Here is a 19,341-nt window from a genome sequence, read left to right on the forward strand (position 1 = left end):
CTTTTTTACTATCATATATTGTTTAAATAGCTCTATCACCAAAGACAGGAGCTCTGGTAGCATAGTGCCTAAGGCACTTGACTGCTCACCAGAAGGCTGGCGGTTCAAACCCACCAGCCACTCCTCAGAAGGAAGGTTGGGCAATCCTACTTCTGTAGTGATACTGCCTCGGAAACCCAAGGAGGGGTCTCTAAGGGTCGGGGCCGACTCGACGGCAAATAACAACATAACAACATCACCAAAGACATGTATAGCTTAAGCAACTATAATCATCAGATGGGGAAAAAAAGTAAATTTCAATGAAAAGCCTGAAGAATTAACTGTAAATAGTATAAGCTAAAAGAAAGACTTGAACCAAAGCACATCATTATAGGGGGAAGAATAGGAATATTCACAACAATAAAGAAGATAGAAAAATTTATTGCAACTTGAAACTATAAATATCACTCAGATGAATCAGCCAAAAAAAAAAAAGCATTAAAATATATTGTTATTTGACCAGATTTGTCTTTTGAAGATTTGTTTGCTGATAGGCACTTCTGTAACTAACTAATAAATGATTTGGAGGGATTATTCTGGTATTCTGGGGATATTTTAAAAGAGTGTAAGAGGGCATTTTATGATGGTTCATCCTAAATATACAATAATATGTATTATATAATATATAATTATTGATGGACTGCATTTTTTTCTTGGAGTTTATATAGTGTTCTAATTCTCTCTTCACCATATTTTATAAAAATCAAGTTGATATGCCTTCTGGGTACTGCATTTGCCAAAATAACCTCACTATTAAAATTTGCTTCATGTCAGGTTGCATCCATTCATGATACAGAAACCCCTGCACAAAAACAAAAAAAGTAATTTGGCTCTAAAATATTTTCCCCAATATATAGCATTTATTTTTAAAATTAGTTTCTTGGGCCCTAGTATTTCTGTAAGCCTCTTTATGTAGCTCACAAAAAATCAACAGAAAGGGAAAGCAATCCCATCCAGCTATTATTAATTTATAGTAGGGGTCAGAAAACTTTTTCTGCAAAAGCCAGTTAGTAAATATTTTAGACTTCGCAGACCATCCAGTCTGTGTTGTTAGATGTACCTAATTCTGCTGCTGTAGTGCAAAAGAAGCCATAGACAATAGTGGATGAGTACATGTACCCATGGTCATAGTTTGCCAATCCCTGCTTTATGGTACCAAAATTAAACCAGTTCATATAAAATATCCACTAAGATGAATAACTTAGGCCCTAAGAGTGGGATAAAGAATTTTTTATCTTTCAGAGTCCCTTAGGAAAAGTATAGGCTATTTCCTGAAAAGTATTTTCTAGTGTAAATATAGTTACACAACTTTATTCTTTTCTTATCCTGAGATATTTATTAAGAAAGGGTAATCTGGAATCCAATACATCAAATGTCTCTTGGGAGATGTTATTTAAATAGAAAGTGGTATTACCTTCTAGCATTATAAGAACCCTAGCTCTCAAATAAAAAAGACTCTTGGATAATGAGTAAGTACCTATAACATGTCTCCAACATACTGATTTTTAAAGGGCAATAAGTTCTCCCTGGCAGTGATTGCAGCAATTGAAAGTTATATTTTCATATCTAGTATAGGGATGAAATCGTCCAATGTTTTTCTTTGTATTAAGTAAGGTAGTTGGTGAAGACTCAGAAAATGGACTATCAGGTGAGTTTTCTGCACAGGCAACTGGATCCAAAAGGTGTAGGATCTAAGGAAAATAAAAGAGAAGTTAAGATGATGTATGTTTTAACACTAGAGACTGTAAAAACTAACCTTTAGCAGTACACATATATATTTGACTACCGACCTAAAGGTTGGCAGTGCAAACCCACCCTGGTGGCACAAAAGCAAGCCATGGTGATTTGCTTCTGTAGAGACCCTATGAATCAGTGCTACTCTGTAACACATGGGGTTGCCATGAGTTGGAATTGAGGTGTTGCATTGGTATAAACAGACTCATTAATATGTAACTATCATAAAAAATAACATTGGAATGATGTACTTGATTGAGAAGAGACTTGATCCCTTTTCTCAAAAAGTCCTAATCTAACAAGGATGTCTATAGCATTACCTGGGTTATTTTCTTTAATAATGAAAGTGATGCTCTTTATAGAATTGATGGAAAAGCATAAACATACAGAAGAAAATGAGGTTATATCAATATTCCCTTAAGTGATATCAATTTCTACTCTTAACAAAAAAGTACTCAATGCCTCCCTTGTTCAGTCTTTTATTCAACTGCTTATAATCAGGATTTTGCCTTCTTCTACTGAAATGCTTATTTAAGTCTTTGATCACTTTTTATTTGTAAATAAATGGCTTTTAATGTCCCATTTTTAAGTTTATCTGCACTATCTCATGTTAACAACCATGTCCCTATTCTTGGGTTTCACGATACCTTGCTCTCCCAATTCTTCTCTTCTTCTCATGTTTCCTTTTCCCTGTTTCCCTGATGTTAGCAAAATCAGTTAGAAAGCAGTTGGTAATCCAGGCAAAAGAAGGTAGTCAATTAGATTAAGGAAGATGGATAGAGAATAAATTAAAGGGTTATTTAGACATATAATTATATGTTGAGTTTGAGATGCTTCTGTGACACCCAAATGGAAGTGGTGTTGTATAGGCAGTTGTTAGGAGTGTTTAGAACTACAAAGGATTGGATCACAAATTTCAGATTTATACACATATGGGGGAGAACTACAGCCATGGACATAAGTAAGGCCTTTCAGTGAGAATATGTAATGGAAGAAGAAGATCTAAGCAAAGCTCTGAGGATACCCAATGTTGTATACTAAAATAGAATGATCAGAGAAAAGAGAAAAGCCAGGAGGGAATAAGGTTACATAGGCCAAGAGAAAAGAGTGCTTCAAGAAAGATGAATAGTCAAGTACACTGAATCCTCCTAGCAGCAATTGGGAGTGCAGTGATATGATTTCCCAACAAAGAATAGAAAAGGAGAAACAGGTTTTTGGATAAAGATGATATGTGACAAGTTCAGTTTCAGATACTGATTCATTCAATAAACAGCCGAGCACCTACTCTGTGCAAGCATTATGTCAGACCTTGAGGAAACAAAAAAGACACAGTTAAGGAACAGGAGTAGTCTGAAAGAACACAAGCTGGAAGGAAATGATCATGAAGAGAAAGACTGAGTTAGAAATTTTAAGTGCAACAGTTCTGGTGAGCACAAGGCCTAAGAAGGGATGAGTCAGTTGAAGTGTAATGGTGGTGAATTTGGTTGTAGTTTTAGAACTGTGAGAACACCATATTTGATAGGCCATCTGCATGGACCCTGAATTCATCCAGGACAGTAGGGACCAAGTCTACACTATTTGATTCTGCAGTATTCACCACCAAAACAAAAACCCACTGCTATCCAGTCAATTCTGACTCATAGTAATCCTAAAGAGCATAGCAGAACACCATGGGGTTTCCAAGGCTGTAAATCTTTGCAGAAAGAATTGCCACATCTTTCTCCTGTGGAGTGGCTGGTGGGTTCTAAATGCTGACCTTTTGGTTAGCAGCAAAGCACTTTAATTACTGTGCTACCAGGGCTTCTGTATTCAGCACATTCCCATCTATAAGTGGAAATAAATAATTTCTTAGATCAGAAGCAATCAATTATCTGGGGATCCTGGATAAAGTGAGAGAAAAATGTGGAACAAAATTCAAAATCATAAAGACCAGGATTATTAGTTAGATAGAGACTGGTGAAACCCTCAAGACTATGGCTCTGGGTTACCCTTCGGGCTTAGAAATGGACTCATTCCCATGGGTGAGCTCTCAGCCAAACAACAGACAGGCCTATGAGCTGGATACACCAGGGTGATGCACTCCTTAGAACAGTCAACCATGGGTGATCGGAAGGGCAGCATTCGCACAGGGAGAAAGTAAGGGAGGAATGCATAGGTAAAAAGGACACAGGGAAGGGGTAACAACAGGGAGGAGGTAGGACGACAGCTGTTACACTGTGGGGATTATAACTGGTGTCATGAAACAAAATGTGTATGAACTGTTGAGTGTAAAACAAATCTGCTTTGTAAAACTGCACCCAAATCACAATAAAAAATTGTATGTATATATACATATATATGGGCGCTCTGGTGGCGTAGTGCCTAAGGCATTTGACTGCTAACCAGAAGGCTGGTGGTTCAAACCCACCAGCCACTTCTCAGAAGAAAGATTGGGGATCTACTTCTGTAATGATACCGCCTTGGAAACCCAAGAAGGGGTCGCTATGAGTTGGATCTGACTCGATGGCAGTGAGTTTTATATATGAGATATATAAACTACATAATATATGTATAAAAGAAGTAATCTCTTATCTACTTATAATTATGAATTACAAAATCTACAAAGTGGTTTCTCAAAAAACTCATCATCAATAATTCAGTAGCTGAAAAATAGGTTCTCCTTTAAAAGAATTACATTTTCTTTCTCCTTAGTGTTAAAGATAATGAAAAGTCAGAGGAGGAAATAGTTTTCTCTACAATCACAAGTTTTTTAGCATGAGAGTCAAGTTTAGAACCCACATATCCTAACTCCAAATGCCAAGCACTTTCCATTATACCATGTCATCTTTCAGTAAGAGGAGAAAGCCTTTGGAATTCTACAGAATATGAAAGATAAAAGTATTTTACCGTTTCAGCCATTTTTTCAGCTGGGGTGCTGCAAAATTCAACTGTTGATGGAACCTTTTTTTGACCGTTAGTGCCAACATTTCCAAGAAGATGAGAATTCACTGCTTTTGCCAGCTTGTAATTTGTTAATGCTAGTTCTGCTGTGCTGTGGGGTTGTGCATTAGGGTAGTAAGTTTGCTCTCTTCCCCACTGCAAGGAGACTAAAAGCTCCTCCAATAATCTGCATAGAACACAAATGAACAGTGACCATTAATAAGAGGATAAAATATTAAAAGTAACATTAAATAAGTATTTCTGAAATCATATAGTAACTTTCTCCCTTATCTTTTGTCATGAACCAGGAAGTCTGGCTAAATAAGTGAAACTACAGAAAGTACTTCTCAAACTATTAGACTGTTATTTGGAAACCTTCAGCAAATAATACTTAAAAATTCTCATATTGAATTTAGTATAAGAGCTAAATTTGACAACACATCTAATGAGCTTTTTTTTTAAACAGTTACTGATTTGATTTGTGAGAAAATATATAAAAGTGGATATATAAAAGCAAACTCCAATGTTACAGAGTAGTTTTCAACAAAAATGTCCTTCCAAGGGAGAAATGTGCACTCTTTGCCTTCTACCAACAAATATACAAAACTACTAAAACAGTAATCAAAAATTACTTTTAAATCCAGACATTTTTCTAACTGTAGAAATAATTCTTTCCCCAATTAAGAATGTGGGAAAAACATGTCTTCTATTTCTTTAATTCTCTTCTGTCCCCTGTAGCATCTATTTTAAAGTTCTACTCAAAGTTACTAAATCAAACATATCTACTCAATAAGTTATTAAATATAGAAACATTAAAAATAAAAGCTACATTAACAAAAATTGCAGGAGAAAGCAGAAGAGATCAGAATATAAAAAAGTACCATACTTCTGTGTAGCTAACATTTCCTGACGAAACCGTTCCCTTTCACTCAGGAGATCTTGTATAGCACTCTGTGCATCACGGCTTTGTCGCTGTAAAACTGCTCTGGAATTGGTTAATTCATCTGCCATAACCCTGAAAAATATTAAAATCTTACATATAAATTCTTTGACAATAAAACAGTATAAAGAAGTTTATATGCTATCTTTGTGATTCTTACTTTCAAAAGCTTACAAAAAGATCAACATTCAAATTCTCAGTTTTAAGGTTTCATTGAAAAGCATTTAAAAATGTTTATGCTTAGAGACCATTAAAGAGATTCAGTTAAAATATTTGTTTATAAAATAACAAAGCCAATAGTTAACTTTACTATACTTTTGGAATGTACCTCAATCTCGCTCTAGATTGTTCACATTTTATTTTCTTTTTTTTGGGAGGGGGTTGTCATTATTTTATTTGGATGTTAGATTAAAAGTAGAAATCTGAGCTAAAATAAACCACTGTAAGTTGGCTCACTGTAGTGTCTGCCAAAAGATGAAGCCAGGCCCTATCCTAGATGTTAAAGATGCAGATGGAGGCTCCCAGGGTTTCCTCCCCACCCCCCCTTTTTTTTTTTAAAAAATGTGATTTGGGTGAAAGTTTACAGAGAAAATTTACTTTCCATACAGCAGTTTCCATACACTTTTGTCTCATGACATTGAGTGCAATTTACCCCAATGCAACAGCTCCCCTCCCACCTCCTCCTCATAGTTACCTCTTCCCCTATGTCCATCCCTCCATGCACTTCTGCCCCCTGAGCTGTCTCCCTGTGCATAAGCAGCCCTTCTTTTTCCAATGATTGTTTTCTCCAGGGAGTGTGTCTACCTCAGGTAAATGTTCAACTCATATGCTTGTCTTTTGTTTAGCTGGAAGCCACAGATGTGGGTTCAATTCCAGACCTGAAGGGCAGCTAGGGGCCACAGTCTCAGTGGTTCTACCAGGCTCTAACAGACCAGCAAACCTGATCCTTTTTTTTCTTTTCCAAATGATTTTGAGTTTTGTTCCACATTGTTCTCCCTCTCTATCAAAGATCTCCTACATAGATCCCCCTCTGAGTGGTTGACATTGGTAGCCAGGCACCATCTAGTTCTTCTGGTCTCACAGTCATATAGGCTGCAGATCACATGGTGTACCAGTCACTAGGATTAACTGTTTCCATGAATCTTTTTTTTTTTTTTTTCATTCTTCTTGGCTCTAGATGAGGAGAGAACCATTGTTGCATCTACATGGCTGCTTGCAAGCTTTTAAGATCGCAGTCGCTACTTGCCAAAGTGGGAGGTGGAACAGTGTTTTGTGTAGTATGTTATGCCAATTGAGGTTGATGTCCCCTGTGACTATGGCCCTGAGCCCCCAAGTTTAATTACTCGTTCCCTGTGGGTAGCTGGCTGTGACCAAGAAGTGACTATAACCTTGTCCTCTGTCAGCTCTATTATACACTCGGGAATTCTTAAACATACAAAAACACTTGTAGAACCACTGTCTGCCAACCCTATCTGTGGTCTTGGGTACACTCCCCACTGCATAGACACACCAAATAGTTCAGCCTGTCCACCCATCTATCTACCCGTATACCCATGTTTGCCTTCACTGACAATGCAGTACTATATGTGCAAAAGGGTTCATCTTTGTTGTCTGCACCTCCCATGTACCTCTCTATGTCTTCCTCTTCCTCAGTGCCACCACGTTGATCACTCACATCTGGTAATTGCCCTTCTCTTCACCCAAATCATAGACTGTTTAAATTTTGACAAAAATAAAATTTAATATTTTTTAAATACAGAAAATTTGAAAAAGGAGAACAAAAATTCATCATCCAATCACTCTACTACCTTTCTGCCCTTGGACAAATATTAAAATGATATAGAAAGGCTTATAGAAAATGAAAACCTAGTCTTTCCTCTTGCCCAGCATCCCCATCCCTCTTTCATATACAGCCAATAAAGTTTCTTATATATTTTTCCGGAAGCTCTGGTAGCATAGTGCCTAAGGCACTTGACTGCTAACCTGAAGGCTGGCGATTCAAACCCAACAGCCACTCCTTGGAAGGAAGATAGGGCAATCTACTTCTGTAGTGATACTGCCTTAGAAACCCAAGGAGGGGTTGCTATGAGTCAGGTCCAACTCGATGGCACATAACAACAACAACAATATGTTTTTCCAGAAAAACAATTTATGACTTTATCAACATGAAAGTACAGTCCTGTGTCATATAATGTCTGTTTGGGTAATACCTGATCGTATGTACATTCATGGTCCCAACCCCCGTAAAGGCTATTACATGAAAAGTTTGAGATACATGCAAGTTTGTAATAACAAACAGGTACTGTATTGTGACATGCATCAGAACATTATTATTGTGTTCCTATGTTAAATCTGTTTTAGTGTATCTGGAAGTGTTTCTTTAATATTATTTATGAATAGAAAGGCACACTCTATACTGTATATTAAGACAAACTTTTGACTAATATTAGATATGAACTGTACCTAACTGTTCCAACTTACATACCAATTCGACTTAAAGACAGATTTAGGATTGTAATTGTTTGTAATATGGAGACTGCCTGTACATACTATGATGTTTGCACAATATCCAAATTACATAGCATCCTATTTCACAGAACATATTGTGGACATTAAGTAATACATGACTGTGTGTGTTAAAAATAAATAGATCCATTTATTTACTAAAAAGAAATTATTCAATACAAACTTTTCTACATCATGATTGTTTTCCACTTAATAATTAATTGTAGAGCTTCTTCTATATTAGCACATACAGTTACTTCATTTCATTTTTTTGAAAACAACTTTATATTATATTCTATTGATTGGATACACTAATTTCCTATTGATGGAAAGCAATAAGTAAAACTCTAGCTGAAAATCTTAAAGTCTCAGATGTTAATAAGCACAGAGTGCTTTAAAAGGAAAACTGTTTTAACACTGAAAGATTGAACAACTAAAATATCAACAGAAGTGAACGGAGGAATTTAATTTGTATTGCTGTTAAATATAACTATCAGTATTGATTAGGATGTTAAAAAAAGTTATTGCACTTATCTGTATAACTTAGGGATAATTTATTTGCCTCTTAAGCTGTTAAATGAGAATTTATTTAATTAGCTTTCATTCTTAGTCAATAAACACAAAGTTCATTTCCCTAAATAGCATCATGCATCCTTACAATTAAAAAACAAATGAACTGAAGGACTTTAAGAGAGTACAAAGTATCACAGATGTTAAGGAGCTCTGGTGGAACAGTGGTTACTACAAAGTATCACAGATGTTAAGGAACTCTGGTGAAACAGTGGTTGAAACTTTCAGCTACTAAGCAAAAGTTCGGTGGTTTGTATCCCCTGGCTGTGGGAGAAAGATGAGATGGTCTGCTTCCCTAATAATTTATAACCTTGGAAACCGCATGGGGCAGTTCTACTCTGCCCTATAGGGTTGCTATAGTAGTAATGACTCCCGCAGATACTAAGACATGAAGCAACACTTTCCTAAAAATTTATTACTATAATCAGTGGTTTTTGGGAACCTTTTCTATTTTGTAAGAATTCCAATGATTCCATTAAAATCAATAGTTATTAAGCATATTACGTGCAAAGTACTTTGCTAAACACAGGAAATACACAAAGGAGCCCTCATAGCACAGTTATTAAGCACTTAACTGGTCACCAAAAGGTCCATGGTTCAAATCCATCAGCCTCTCAACAAGCAAAAGAGGTGGAAATCTGCTTCTGTAAAGATTACGGCCTTGGAAACCCTTTGGGACAGTTCTACTCTGTCCTATAGGGTCACTATGAGTCAAAATCGACTCAATCGCGATGGGTTGGAGAAACACAAACACAGTTAATCCCCAGATCCTGTTCTCCAGTAACTGAGTTAGGAGATTGAGGAGAAGGGAAGGATAATTGGCAAACAATTATAATATATAGCAGAGTTTCCCAACTATCAGTGTGTCTAGAAGCCTAGATTGGGGCTCTGGGAATTAAATCTCTGATAAAGTAGCCTCATCTAGTATACAAATATTATCACTTTCTATTCGTGTATGGAGAGAAAAAGGTTTGGAAGGTGTAACATATAGTTAAAAGAATTATGAGAACAGAGCATTAGCAATGAGTAATATTATCTTAAGGAGTCCTGGTAGCACAACGGTTAGGTGCTTGACCACTAATACAAAGGCTGGAGGTTTGAACCCACCCCCAGCTCCGTGGGAGAAAGAGCTGGTAATCTGCTTCCATAAAGATCATGGCCAAGAAAATCCTATGGGGGAAGTTCTACTCTATCACATGACATCACTGTAAGTTGGAATCAACTCAATGGCACCCAACAACTACAATTACCTTAGGGAGTGGGATTGGTATTTGAGTTCTCCAGGTAGAGGGTGGAAGAGATAATTTGATATTTTGTGATTTTAGTATTTAGCAGATGTCTGCATTTACACTTTTAATTTGGTCTTAAACATTATAGTAGGAATGATTTCTAATATATAGTAGTAACGCAAAATTCTGAAATGAGGGAGGATCCTTATGCTATCACCTCTCCATTTAGGGAGACTATGTAACCATACATAAAGAGGGAGAGTCCATATCTTAAATATTGAGTACTTTGACAATCTTGGCCAGAAACATTTCACACTGAAATCTACTTTCTTGTGTTATTGGTCAAAGACTTAATTAAGATATAGAACAAAAACTAGGAAATAAAATAGCGTATAAAATACCTGCTTGCAAGGAATTTACTTCGCCACACATCACACTGTATTGACATGCGTTCTAACTGTTCAGAAAGCTGAGCTGTGTTTCGACCTAAGGCTTCATTTTCTAAAATAAGCTGATTTTTTTCACGGGCTAGACGTTCAAAGTAATACTGAAGATCATCCCCAACAGAAGCCACCAGCAACTTTTTTAACTCACGGTTTACCTAGCAGAGAACAAAACCAATACAACAAGCTCAAAGTAATGTCAATGACTTTAATGTAATAAAAATTAATGAGGGAGGAACTCTTTTTGTGTAATTTGGACCTCCATTATTTAAAAGTGTGTATCAAAAACTGATAATAAATATTTAAGTTTCATAATATATATAAACTAATCTCTACAATAGCAGAATACAAATAAGAATACAAATCTTGCATTAAGAATACAAATCATTACCATGAAAATTGTGACTGCTTCCAATTAACACTTAAAGGGAAAGAAATTAGTAAATAAAACCATAAATTTTGCTAAAAAAAAATTCACAGAATGTTTCCCATGGTCTTTTACTTAATATTTAAAAACTTGTTTCTTTGTAGACCTAGGATTTTAACTTTTGGCAATTTTAACAAAGGCAGTAATCCAGTATGTTCTTTACATTATTACTGAAAATAGCAAAAGATTAAAACATTAATGTCCAATAACAGGTAATTGGTAAATTATGGTACAGCCATATGAAGAAGACTATTGCTATTAATAATGACATTATAAAACAATATTGTGACATGGGAACATATTAATAAGTGGAATACAAGTTAAGAAGAGTAGTTATATCTGGATGATATGATTATAGGTATTAAAATAATTATAGATTATTGCATTTTTGTTTTCTAAAATGTTTATAATAAATATGTACTACTTTTGTAATTAAAAATTAGTTATTTAAAAAATATATTATTTTTAGGTTTTGGACAACTAACCATAGTGTTACAAAAACTAGCATCTAACAAAAAAATATATGATCTAATAGAGAAACAAAGGAAGTACAAGTCAATGTTTTAATGAGATGTAAAGATTAACACAAAGCAGCCCTGGTGCACAGTGGTTAGTGCTGGTCTGCTAATCAAAAACTCACCAACTGCTCTGTGGGAGAAAGATGAGGCAGTCTACTTCCATAAGATTTATATATAACCTTGGAAACCCTATGGGGCAGTCCTACTCTGTCCTTTAGGGTTGTTATGAGTTGAAATTGACTTGATGGCATTGGGTTTTGGAAAGATTAAAGCAACACTATCAAGCGCTATAGCTTGTTTTTCATGTTCAATGAAGACATCATAATTTATAATACTCTTCTCTTTATTTCAAGTATATTGTATATACAGGCAAAACTACTTAGAATTTATGATTCCTTAAAATAAAGACTGCTAACCAGTCAATTTCAAAACCTGGTTTGGTCAATCATGGGTCTTTCAGTTGATAGCTGTAACCTCCCCTTACAACTTTAGGTGGTTTTGTCCTAAGCATCTCAAACCTCCATGTTCAATCAGGTTTACAGTGTATGTTTTGAGATCCTGAGAAAGAATGATAAATTTAAGAGGAAGCATTTTAAAGAAATGAAAAGTTACTTAAAAAAAAAAAAGGCATTTTCAAAAGGAAATAGTTTTCTAACTAGTGGGCTTAGAAGGCCCAGATGTAAAGAAAATAAAACCAGTAAACTAGTTGCTATAGAACTCATGCTGCCTCATGGTGACCCTGTGTGTGTCAGAGTAGAACTGTGTGCCATAGGATTTTCAATGGCAGATTTATTTTTTGGAAGTAAATCGCCACGGCCTTTCTTTTGAGGCACCTCTGGTTAGATTCAAACCTCCAATCTTTCACTTAGCAGCCATTTGCACTACCCAGGGGTTCCAAAGAAGAGTATCAAAAACTCCAAACTCACTGCCATGGAGTCGATTCCAACTCATCGCAACCCCCACTGGGTTTCCAAGGTGCTAAATCTTTATGGAAGTAGATTCCCCCATCTTCCTTTCACAGAGTGGCTGGTGGGTTTGAAGAAAGAGTAGTACTCATTAAAGTTATTAAGACTCTTCTTACCTCTGTCTGTACTCGGAGCTGGTTTGAGAGACCTTCTTTGTCCTGTAGTAACCTCCTTTCAGAGTTCTTGAGCTTTTCCAGTACATTCTTTACCTCAGATAGTTCTTTCCTAGGTTCTACAACTCCCTCTGACTGACCAAGAGATTCTCTTTTATGATGGCCCAGAGACTTAACCTTTACATTTTTGGTGGGGATATCATGGGTTATAGCAGCTTTGGGAACTAATATTCTTACAGCTTCAACTTCAACTGCTTTTTCAGTAAGAATCTTCCCTAGCTGAAGAACTCCTGGGCTCTCTGATGCAAGTGCTTTCTTCCGTGGACTCTGAAGGATGTGATGCTTTATGGATTGGACTCCAGAGATGACTTCAACACATTTAGATGGCTCCTCAGTTTCCATTCCATCTCCTGCTCCTCGGATTGGGGTTGAAGTAAGAGTGGCTAATGAAGAGAAACAAAATATGAAGTACTTACTGAAAAGAAATGCCAAGATATGCTTTACCTTACACTTAACAATCAACAGTACTGAAACAATAGAAAAAATTCATAGTAAAAAGTAATGTTCAAAACATACATGTATCATTAATAGGTAAGTCTTAAAGGGTCAAAGTTTCTACAAGTAAATGGTTTCCCTATTAGGAGAGTATGTGAGAGATTTAAAATCAGAGGATTTGGCTCAAATCATGATTGTTTTCTGGTATGACCCTGGGTAAATAATTTAACCCATTTGAACCTCTGTTTTCCCAATCTGCGAAAAAGAGATAGTAACAACTATGCTACAGGGTTATCTTAAGAAATAATGCAATGATATCAAGTGCCTGGCACACTGTAGACAATAATGTTAAATATAAATATCAACTATATATATCTGAAATTATCTACCTCAAAATAGACTCATCTGTTTTTGTGAACTCTTGGCAAAGAATGCTTTGCAGAAGGGCAAGGGAAAGCATCATATACGTTAAACTTGAAAATTGATTAGGAAAGATTCAGTCCTATTCTTAGAAATAAAAGTGCATTTATGTCCTAGTTACACAAATGAAAATGCACTGTGTTGTCAGATTAAACTTCCTTAGACTTCACTTTCACTATATCATGCTCATATTATTTTATTGAGTCCCTATTATCTCCAGGGTAGGTCTGGTGGCATAGTGCCTAAGGCATCTGACTGCTAACCAGAAGGCTGGTGGTTCATACCCACCAGCCACTCCTCAGAAGGAAGACTGGGCAGTCTACTTCCATAGAGAGACCACTTCAGAAATCCAAGGATGGTTTGCTATGAGTTGAATTGACTTGACGGCAGTGAGGTTTTTTTTTTTTTTTTGGTTGTTATTATCTCCAGAGGCTTTCAACTTTTTTCAGATGCCAGGGTTCATTCCCTCCCCCCCCCCCGCTTTTTTTAAGGGAAATTCTAAGAAGAGGTGTATAGGAAAAAAATTACACTAAGAGTTCTTTTCTATAGAGATGAGGGGAGGAGGTGATGAAACTCAGCTACCAGTATCCTCAGCAGTACCACCATGAGACAAATTGGAAAATCCCTATCCTGCAGGGTAAAAACCTTTCCAAGGCCTTCCATAACTTGGTCTCATACCAGTTATCTAACAGACTTCGCAATACTCTCCTTCCTAAGGCCTTACTTAGGCCTTTGTTCATCCTACTTCTTGTGCCCCTAGATGGCTTCTGTAGCATTTGCCTGAGCAGGGCAGAGGCCAGGCCAAGAGGTTGAGGGCCAAAGAGAGAGACCTGCCTGTGGGACAGCCAAGAAGCTATCCTAATTGAAGAACTATATATCCTGAGTCGTTGTTGTTGTTTGCCGTCGAGTTGGCCCCGACTCATATAGTGACCCCTCCTTGGGTTTCCGAGGCAGTATCACTATGGAAGTAGATTGCCCCATCTTCCTTCCGAGGAGTGGCTGGTGGGTTTGAACCGCCAGCCTTCTGGTTAGCAGTCAAGTGCCTTAGCCACTATGCTACCAGAGCTCTGATCCTGAATTGTATTCTGTTACATCCCTAATAAACTTTGAGTATGGTCTGTGAAACCTGAATTGGAAAAAAAGTTTTTCTGACTTGTGCAGAAATAGAAAGCTGTTATTTTTTGCTCCATTATTTCCTATTCAGTGATTATTTTTAAGTTGTTAAGCAAGACCACTGGACCATTTATGTTTGATTTGAATCTAGTGCCCATGTACGCTGAACCCTTCTCTGGCATGTGGCTGGTAAGTTCATTGCTTCAGCAAGTGATGTTGAACAGCCACAGCTATAGGTGATTATTGCTGTTACATGAGATGATTCACAGGCCAATCAGAGTTAGCTGTTATATCTGCTCTGTGCTTGACCTCTCTCACAGTAAATCCAGCTCTGCCTACTGAAGATGTAAGAATCACTCAGCGAGTGAGGACACTGATAGTCAGAAATCTAAAAGTGCTGGTTAAACTGCTTAAAGTTCTGAACAGTTTCATGTGAATAGAAATTTGTCAGGTGAGAGTAAAAATTTAAATGCAAATTATTCACATTTTTTAAGAGTGGTATTTAAATTCAAGAAATAAAAGATAGCACATAATTTTTTATGATTCCACTCTTGCATTCAATCTCTATTTAAATGTAGTATCACATATTGTTTATACTTAAACATGTTTAAGTTTGTTATTTACCATACAAATTGAAATGTTAACAGCAACTAGTGGGAAGAAAATTAATGCTTCAATTGCAGTATACCATTGTTTTCACCGAAAATTCCACAAAATTTTAAGATCAAATTCAAAATAAAACAATAATTGAGTAAAAATTTTTCTGTAATACAGGTCCAACAATGAAAAGAACAGAATTCTTTTTTGTTTTGGAATAAAACTTGGGTGACTTAGGGTTCATAGTTAGTGTTCCCGTTCATCCAACTGATTGCAGATGTTCACAGCTAGCAGGACTGAGGGCCATAATGTGCTGGACCCTGCTCTAGAACACTGAGATAAAAAAAATATGTTTTTATACTCTGTCATTAAGTAAACATTTCTCCTTTCTTTATAAAACTTAAATCTATGAAGACAAGTATTCTTATTCAGAGGGTGGTGTAGGGAAAAGAATATCAAACTTTGAGTCAAATAACTAAGTCCTTATTGCTACTCACTGTGTGGCCTTAGGCAGGCAGATTATTGAGCCTTCCTCCCACGCTGCAGTGCTTTTAGAATAATGAAAATATATAATATTTTAAAGTAATTTGTTTTAGACTGTTGAAAGCCCAGAGGCCAGCGACTGCTTCTCACTAATCTATGTATCACCAGATGAAGAAAGGGGGCATGGCACAAAAAAGATGAATAAATACTTAGGGACTTTGATTAATCTGTTAGCACACTACCTCGAAGATTTCATTTTAACGTTCAATAATTTACTCATCTAAAAAATGCTTAATGCTTTTTTCTCTCTACAGCATTAATTCTTAGCTCAGGAAAAGGCTGACAAACTTTTCAGAACATGTAAATTCAGCTATAAAACAGTTGAATTGAGGATGCCCATTTGGTAATACTAATTTCATTATTATTTTAAATGTCACCAATGCCATCTAACAAAATTCAGTTAATTATTATTAATTTAGAAAAATATGTTAAAGACAATGCTAGACCAACATTTACTCACATATCATCTGAACATTCTTCTTGCCACATTTGCCATAAATAAAAGTTCCCTGGTCAAAATAAGTATGGACAATGTTGCATATCACATCTCTTTTTTAGGAACCTACATCAGAATACTGAAGTCTCTGACAAGTCCTGTAGTATAACATTACCTTTAATCCAGCATTTCCCAAATTTATGCAGCCATAGAATCCTTTTTCATCCAATATCTATTAGTCCATAGAATTAGTGTTAAAGTTAGACTGTTTTATGGAATTATATATGGAATTATATATGGAATTATATATAAATATTGGGAGCTCTGGTAGCATAGTGCTAACCAGAAGGCTGGCGTTTCAAACCCACCAGCCACTCCTTGGAAGGAAGGTTGGGCAATCCTACTTCCGTAGTGATACTGCCTCGGAAACCCAAGGAGGGGTCGCTTTGAGTCAGGTTTGACTTGACGGCACATAACAACAACCACAACAACAATATAAATATTTAAATGTGTTAGGTCTCACCATTTGGTCTGCTTTCCCTAAACAATATGATTTTAATACCTTTAATTTTAATCTTATTCCCAAGAAAAATTTTGTATTCTACTTCCTAGAGTTATTATTTATTATATATTTCCTTTGCAGAAACAGCCCTTCCAGCAATGACACATCCCTCTCATGATGATAGTATTGCTCAATCAAATATCCTGGGAGGATATTCTGTGGCTATTAATCAAACAACATCTTGCTTCTCTTCTGAGGCAGTTACAGGAAATACAGGCAATTGGCAAATGTTAACCATAATAAATTATACTTTTCTCAGGCTATACACCTTTTGTTCATTAATAACAATAGTTATAATAAGTACAGATGGGACTAATAGCTGAATTACAATTCTTATGAGATAATTTAGATTAAATATGTGAGAGTGCTTTTTAACTCTAATGTTCATTAAAAACAAGTAATAATAAACAAAAATAATTTAATTTCACAGTCTTGGCAATAACCAAGACACTCTGGTGGTGCAGTGCCTAAGGCATCTGACTGCTAACTAGGAGGTTGGCAGTTCAAACCCACCAGCCCACTCCTCGGAAGTAAGACAGGGCAATCTATTTCTGTAAAGATTTACCACCTCAGAAACCCAATGGGGGTTGCTTTGAGTTGGAATTGACTCGATGGCAGTGGGTTTTTTCCTTTTTTTTCTGGCCAAAACTAACTTTTAATCACTAATCATAACACTGTATTATTTTTTTTCTTTTTGCCAAGTACCATGCTAGTGCTTTCACAATGGTTATCTTTAATTGCTTATTTCCCATTAAATCTCCAGTTTATTACTTCCCAGTATGGTCTCTAATTTGTTTATTCTAATTCAATAAAAGCCTTTGGTGACTTATGAACTGCTGCTGTACACAGCTGAATTAAATTCAATTAAATATTTATTGGCATGATTTCCTCTTTGTTTCCTAAGCAAATTTCAGTCCACTTAGAGAATTTGCTGCTGGAGGTCAGCTTGCTGAAAAAGTGGCTTATAGAAAATTGTTTTCCATTTCTCACTAAAGGCCCCAGCCTCCAGGACTCACTCCACCCAAAGAGTAAACTGGGTCAGAAGCAGTTCATTTTGGGATACATTAAGACTACTGTTTATGTCTCAATGAAGATGGCCAATTGGAAGAAGATGGCTATGAAGGCCTGAATCACAGGGAAGAAGATGTTGGCTATAGACAGATTTGGATGTCATCCCTATAGATAATTACTGATGCCCTTGGAGAAGAGACAAAGAACTAAAGAGTGAAAAACCCAACTAAACCCAACCCAACCAACCCATTGCCATCAAGTTGATTCTGATCATAGCCATCCTATAGGACAAAGTAAAACTACCTCACAGGGTTTTCAAGGCTATAAATCTTTACAGAAGCACATTGCCACATCTTTCTCCTATGGAGTTGCTGGTGGGTTAGAACTGCTGACCTTTTGGTTAGCAGCCAAATGCTTTAATCACTATGCCACCAGAACTTCTTGAATAGTGGGGAAAAAAAGGGGCTGAAAAATACTGATATTTAAAGGATAAACTTGAAAGAGAGGAGGCTGAAAAAGAAACAGAAAAGCTACAATTACTGCAGTGCTGTCAAATAAAACTTTCTGCAATGGTGGAAATGTTGTATATCTGCATTTTCCTATACAATAGCTAGCAGGCACATGTGGCTACTGAATACTGGAAATATGGCTGATAAGAGTGAGGAACTGAGTTTTTAATTTTGAAAGAAAATTAATTTAAATTCAAATAGCCATATGTGGCTACAACATTAGACAGTGAGGGACTGAAAATTACTAGAATAGGCTGAAAAGAGAAGAGTGATGTTATGGAAGGTATTTGAAAAGAAGGTATTTGAAAAGGAGGAAAATGGTAACAGTATTAATGTGATAGGACAAACAAGGCAGAACTAAACGGTGATAACTGTATTTAGCAAGAAGGTCTTTGATATCTGCTAGTTGTCTGCACATCTATTTAAGTCTTTAAATATAAGTATTTCTATTTATTTAATTCTTAATTTCTTAGAGGATAGGGAATATAGCTGTAAAATATTGCTTTTATACTAGATGTTAAAGAGTGAACAAGTAGTCATCTAATAAATACTACCTAATATTAATATTCACTTGTCTATCTAAAGGTCTGAAATGTAAACAGTGTACTACACAAAATAAACATGAAGAGATAGGAAACATGAGTGCTTCTCAAGGGCTGTAGATTTAGTTACCTCACTTAAACATTCCCTCAGATTGTCAAAAATTCCATGTTTTGAAAGCAGTTATTATCAAAAGAAGAACACTTACCTTTGGTTTCTAAACTTTCAAGAGTAGTCATTTTTTTTCCCCTTAAGGAATGTAGATGCACTCCAAGATTTCTGCTGAAAAATCTAGATGTACAAATATGAAAGAATAAAATATAATACTATAAAACAGATTCACTGTTTCTAACTTAAATATGATATTCTAATTGCTTCTATATTTAGTACACATACATTTTAGAAAGGAAATGTTCATCATAGTCACTTTTCACAAGTGGTATTATTATGGCTATCAAAATACTTGAAACATATTATTACTGACATAAATTTGTTACAATATCAGAGAGAAATTTCAAACACTCAAAAAAAAGTGTTTTTCCATTGTTCCACCTCCTACTTTGGCAAGTAGCGACTGGGATCTTAAAAGCTTGCAAGCTGCCATCTAGATGCAACGATGGGTCTCTCCTTGTCCAGAGCAAAGAAGAATGAAGAAAACCAAAAATTCATGGAAACAATTAGTCCTATCGACTGGTACACCATCTGATCTGCAG

General features: G+C 36.0%; 1 protein-coding gene across 1 annotated transcript; it reads right to left on the minus strand.

The window, feature by feature from the left end:
- Positions 1-1,544: 1,544 nt before the first annotated feature.
- BLZF1 (basic leucine zipper nuclear factor 1) lies at positions 1,545-18,867 on the minus strand. Its single transcript, XM_007937711.1, has 6 exons — positions 18,837-18,867; positions 12,406-12,845; positions 10,338-10,537; positions 5,579-5,707; positions 4,660-4,879; positions 1,545-1,730 (listed from the first exon to the last, which is right to left on the minus strand). The coding sequence occupies exons 1-6, from the start codon at positions 18,865-18,867 to the stop codon at positions 1,545-1,547; spliced, it is 1,206 nt and encodes a 401-aa protein (XP_007935902.1).
- Positions 18,868-19,341: the final 474 nt, after the last annotated feature.

The sequence above is a fragment of the Orycteropus afer genome, unplaced genomic scaffold (genome assembly GCF_000298275.1).
Source record: "Orycteropus afer afer isolate SDZICR_OR568_19922 unplaced genomic scaffold, OryAfe1.0 scaffold00044, whole genome shotgun sequence".
Taxonomy (NCBI): domain Eukaryota; kingdom Metazoa; phylum Chordata; class Mammalia; order Tubulidentata; family Orycteropodidae; genus Orycteropus; species Orycteropus afer.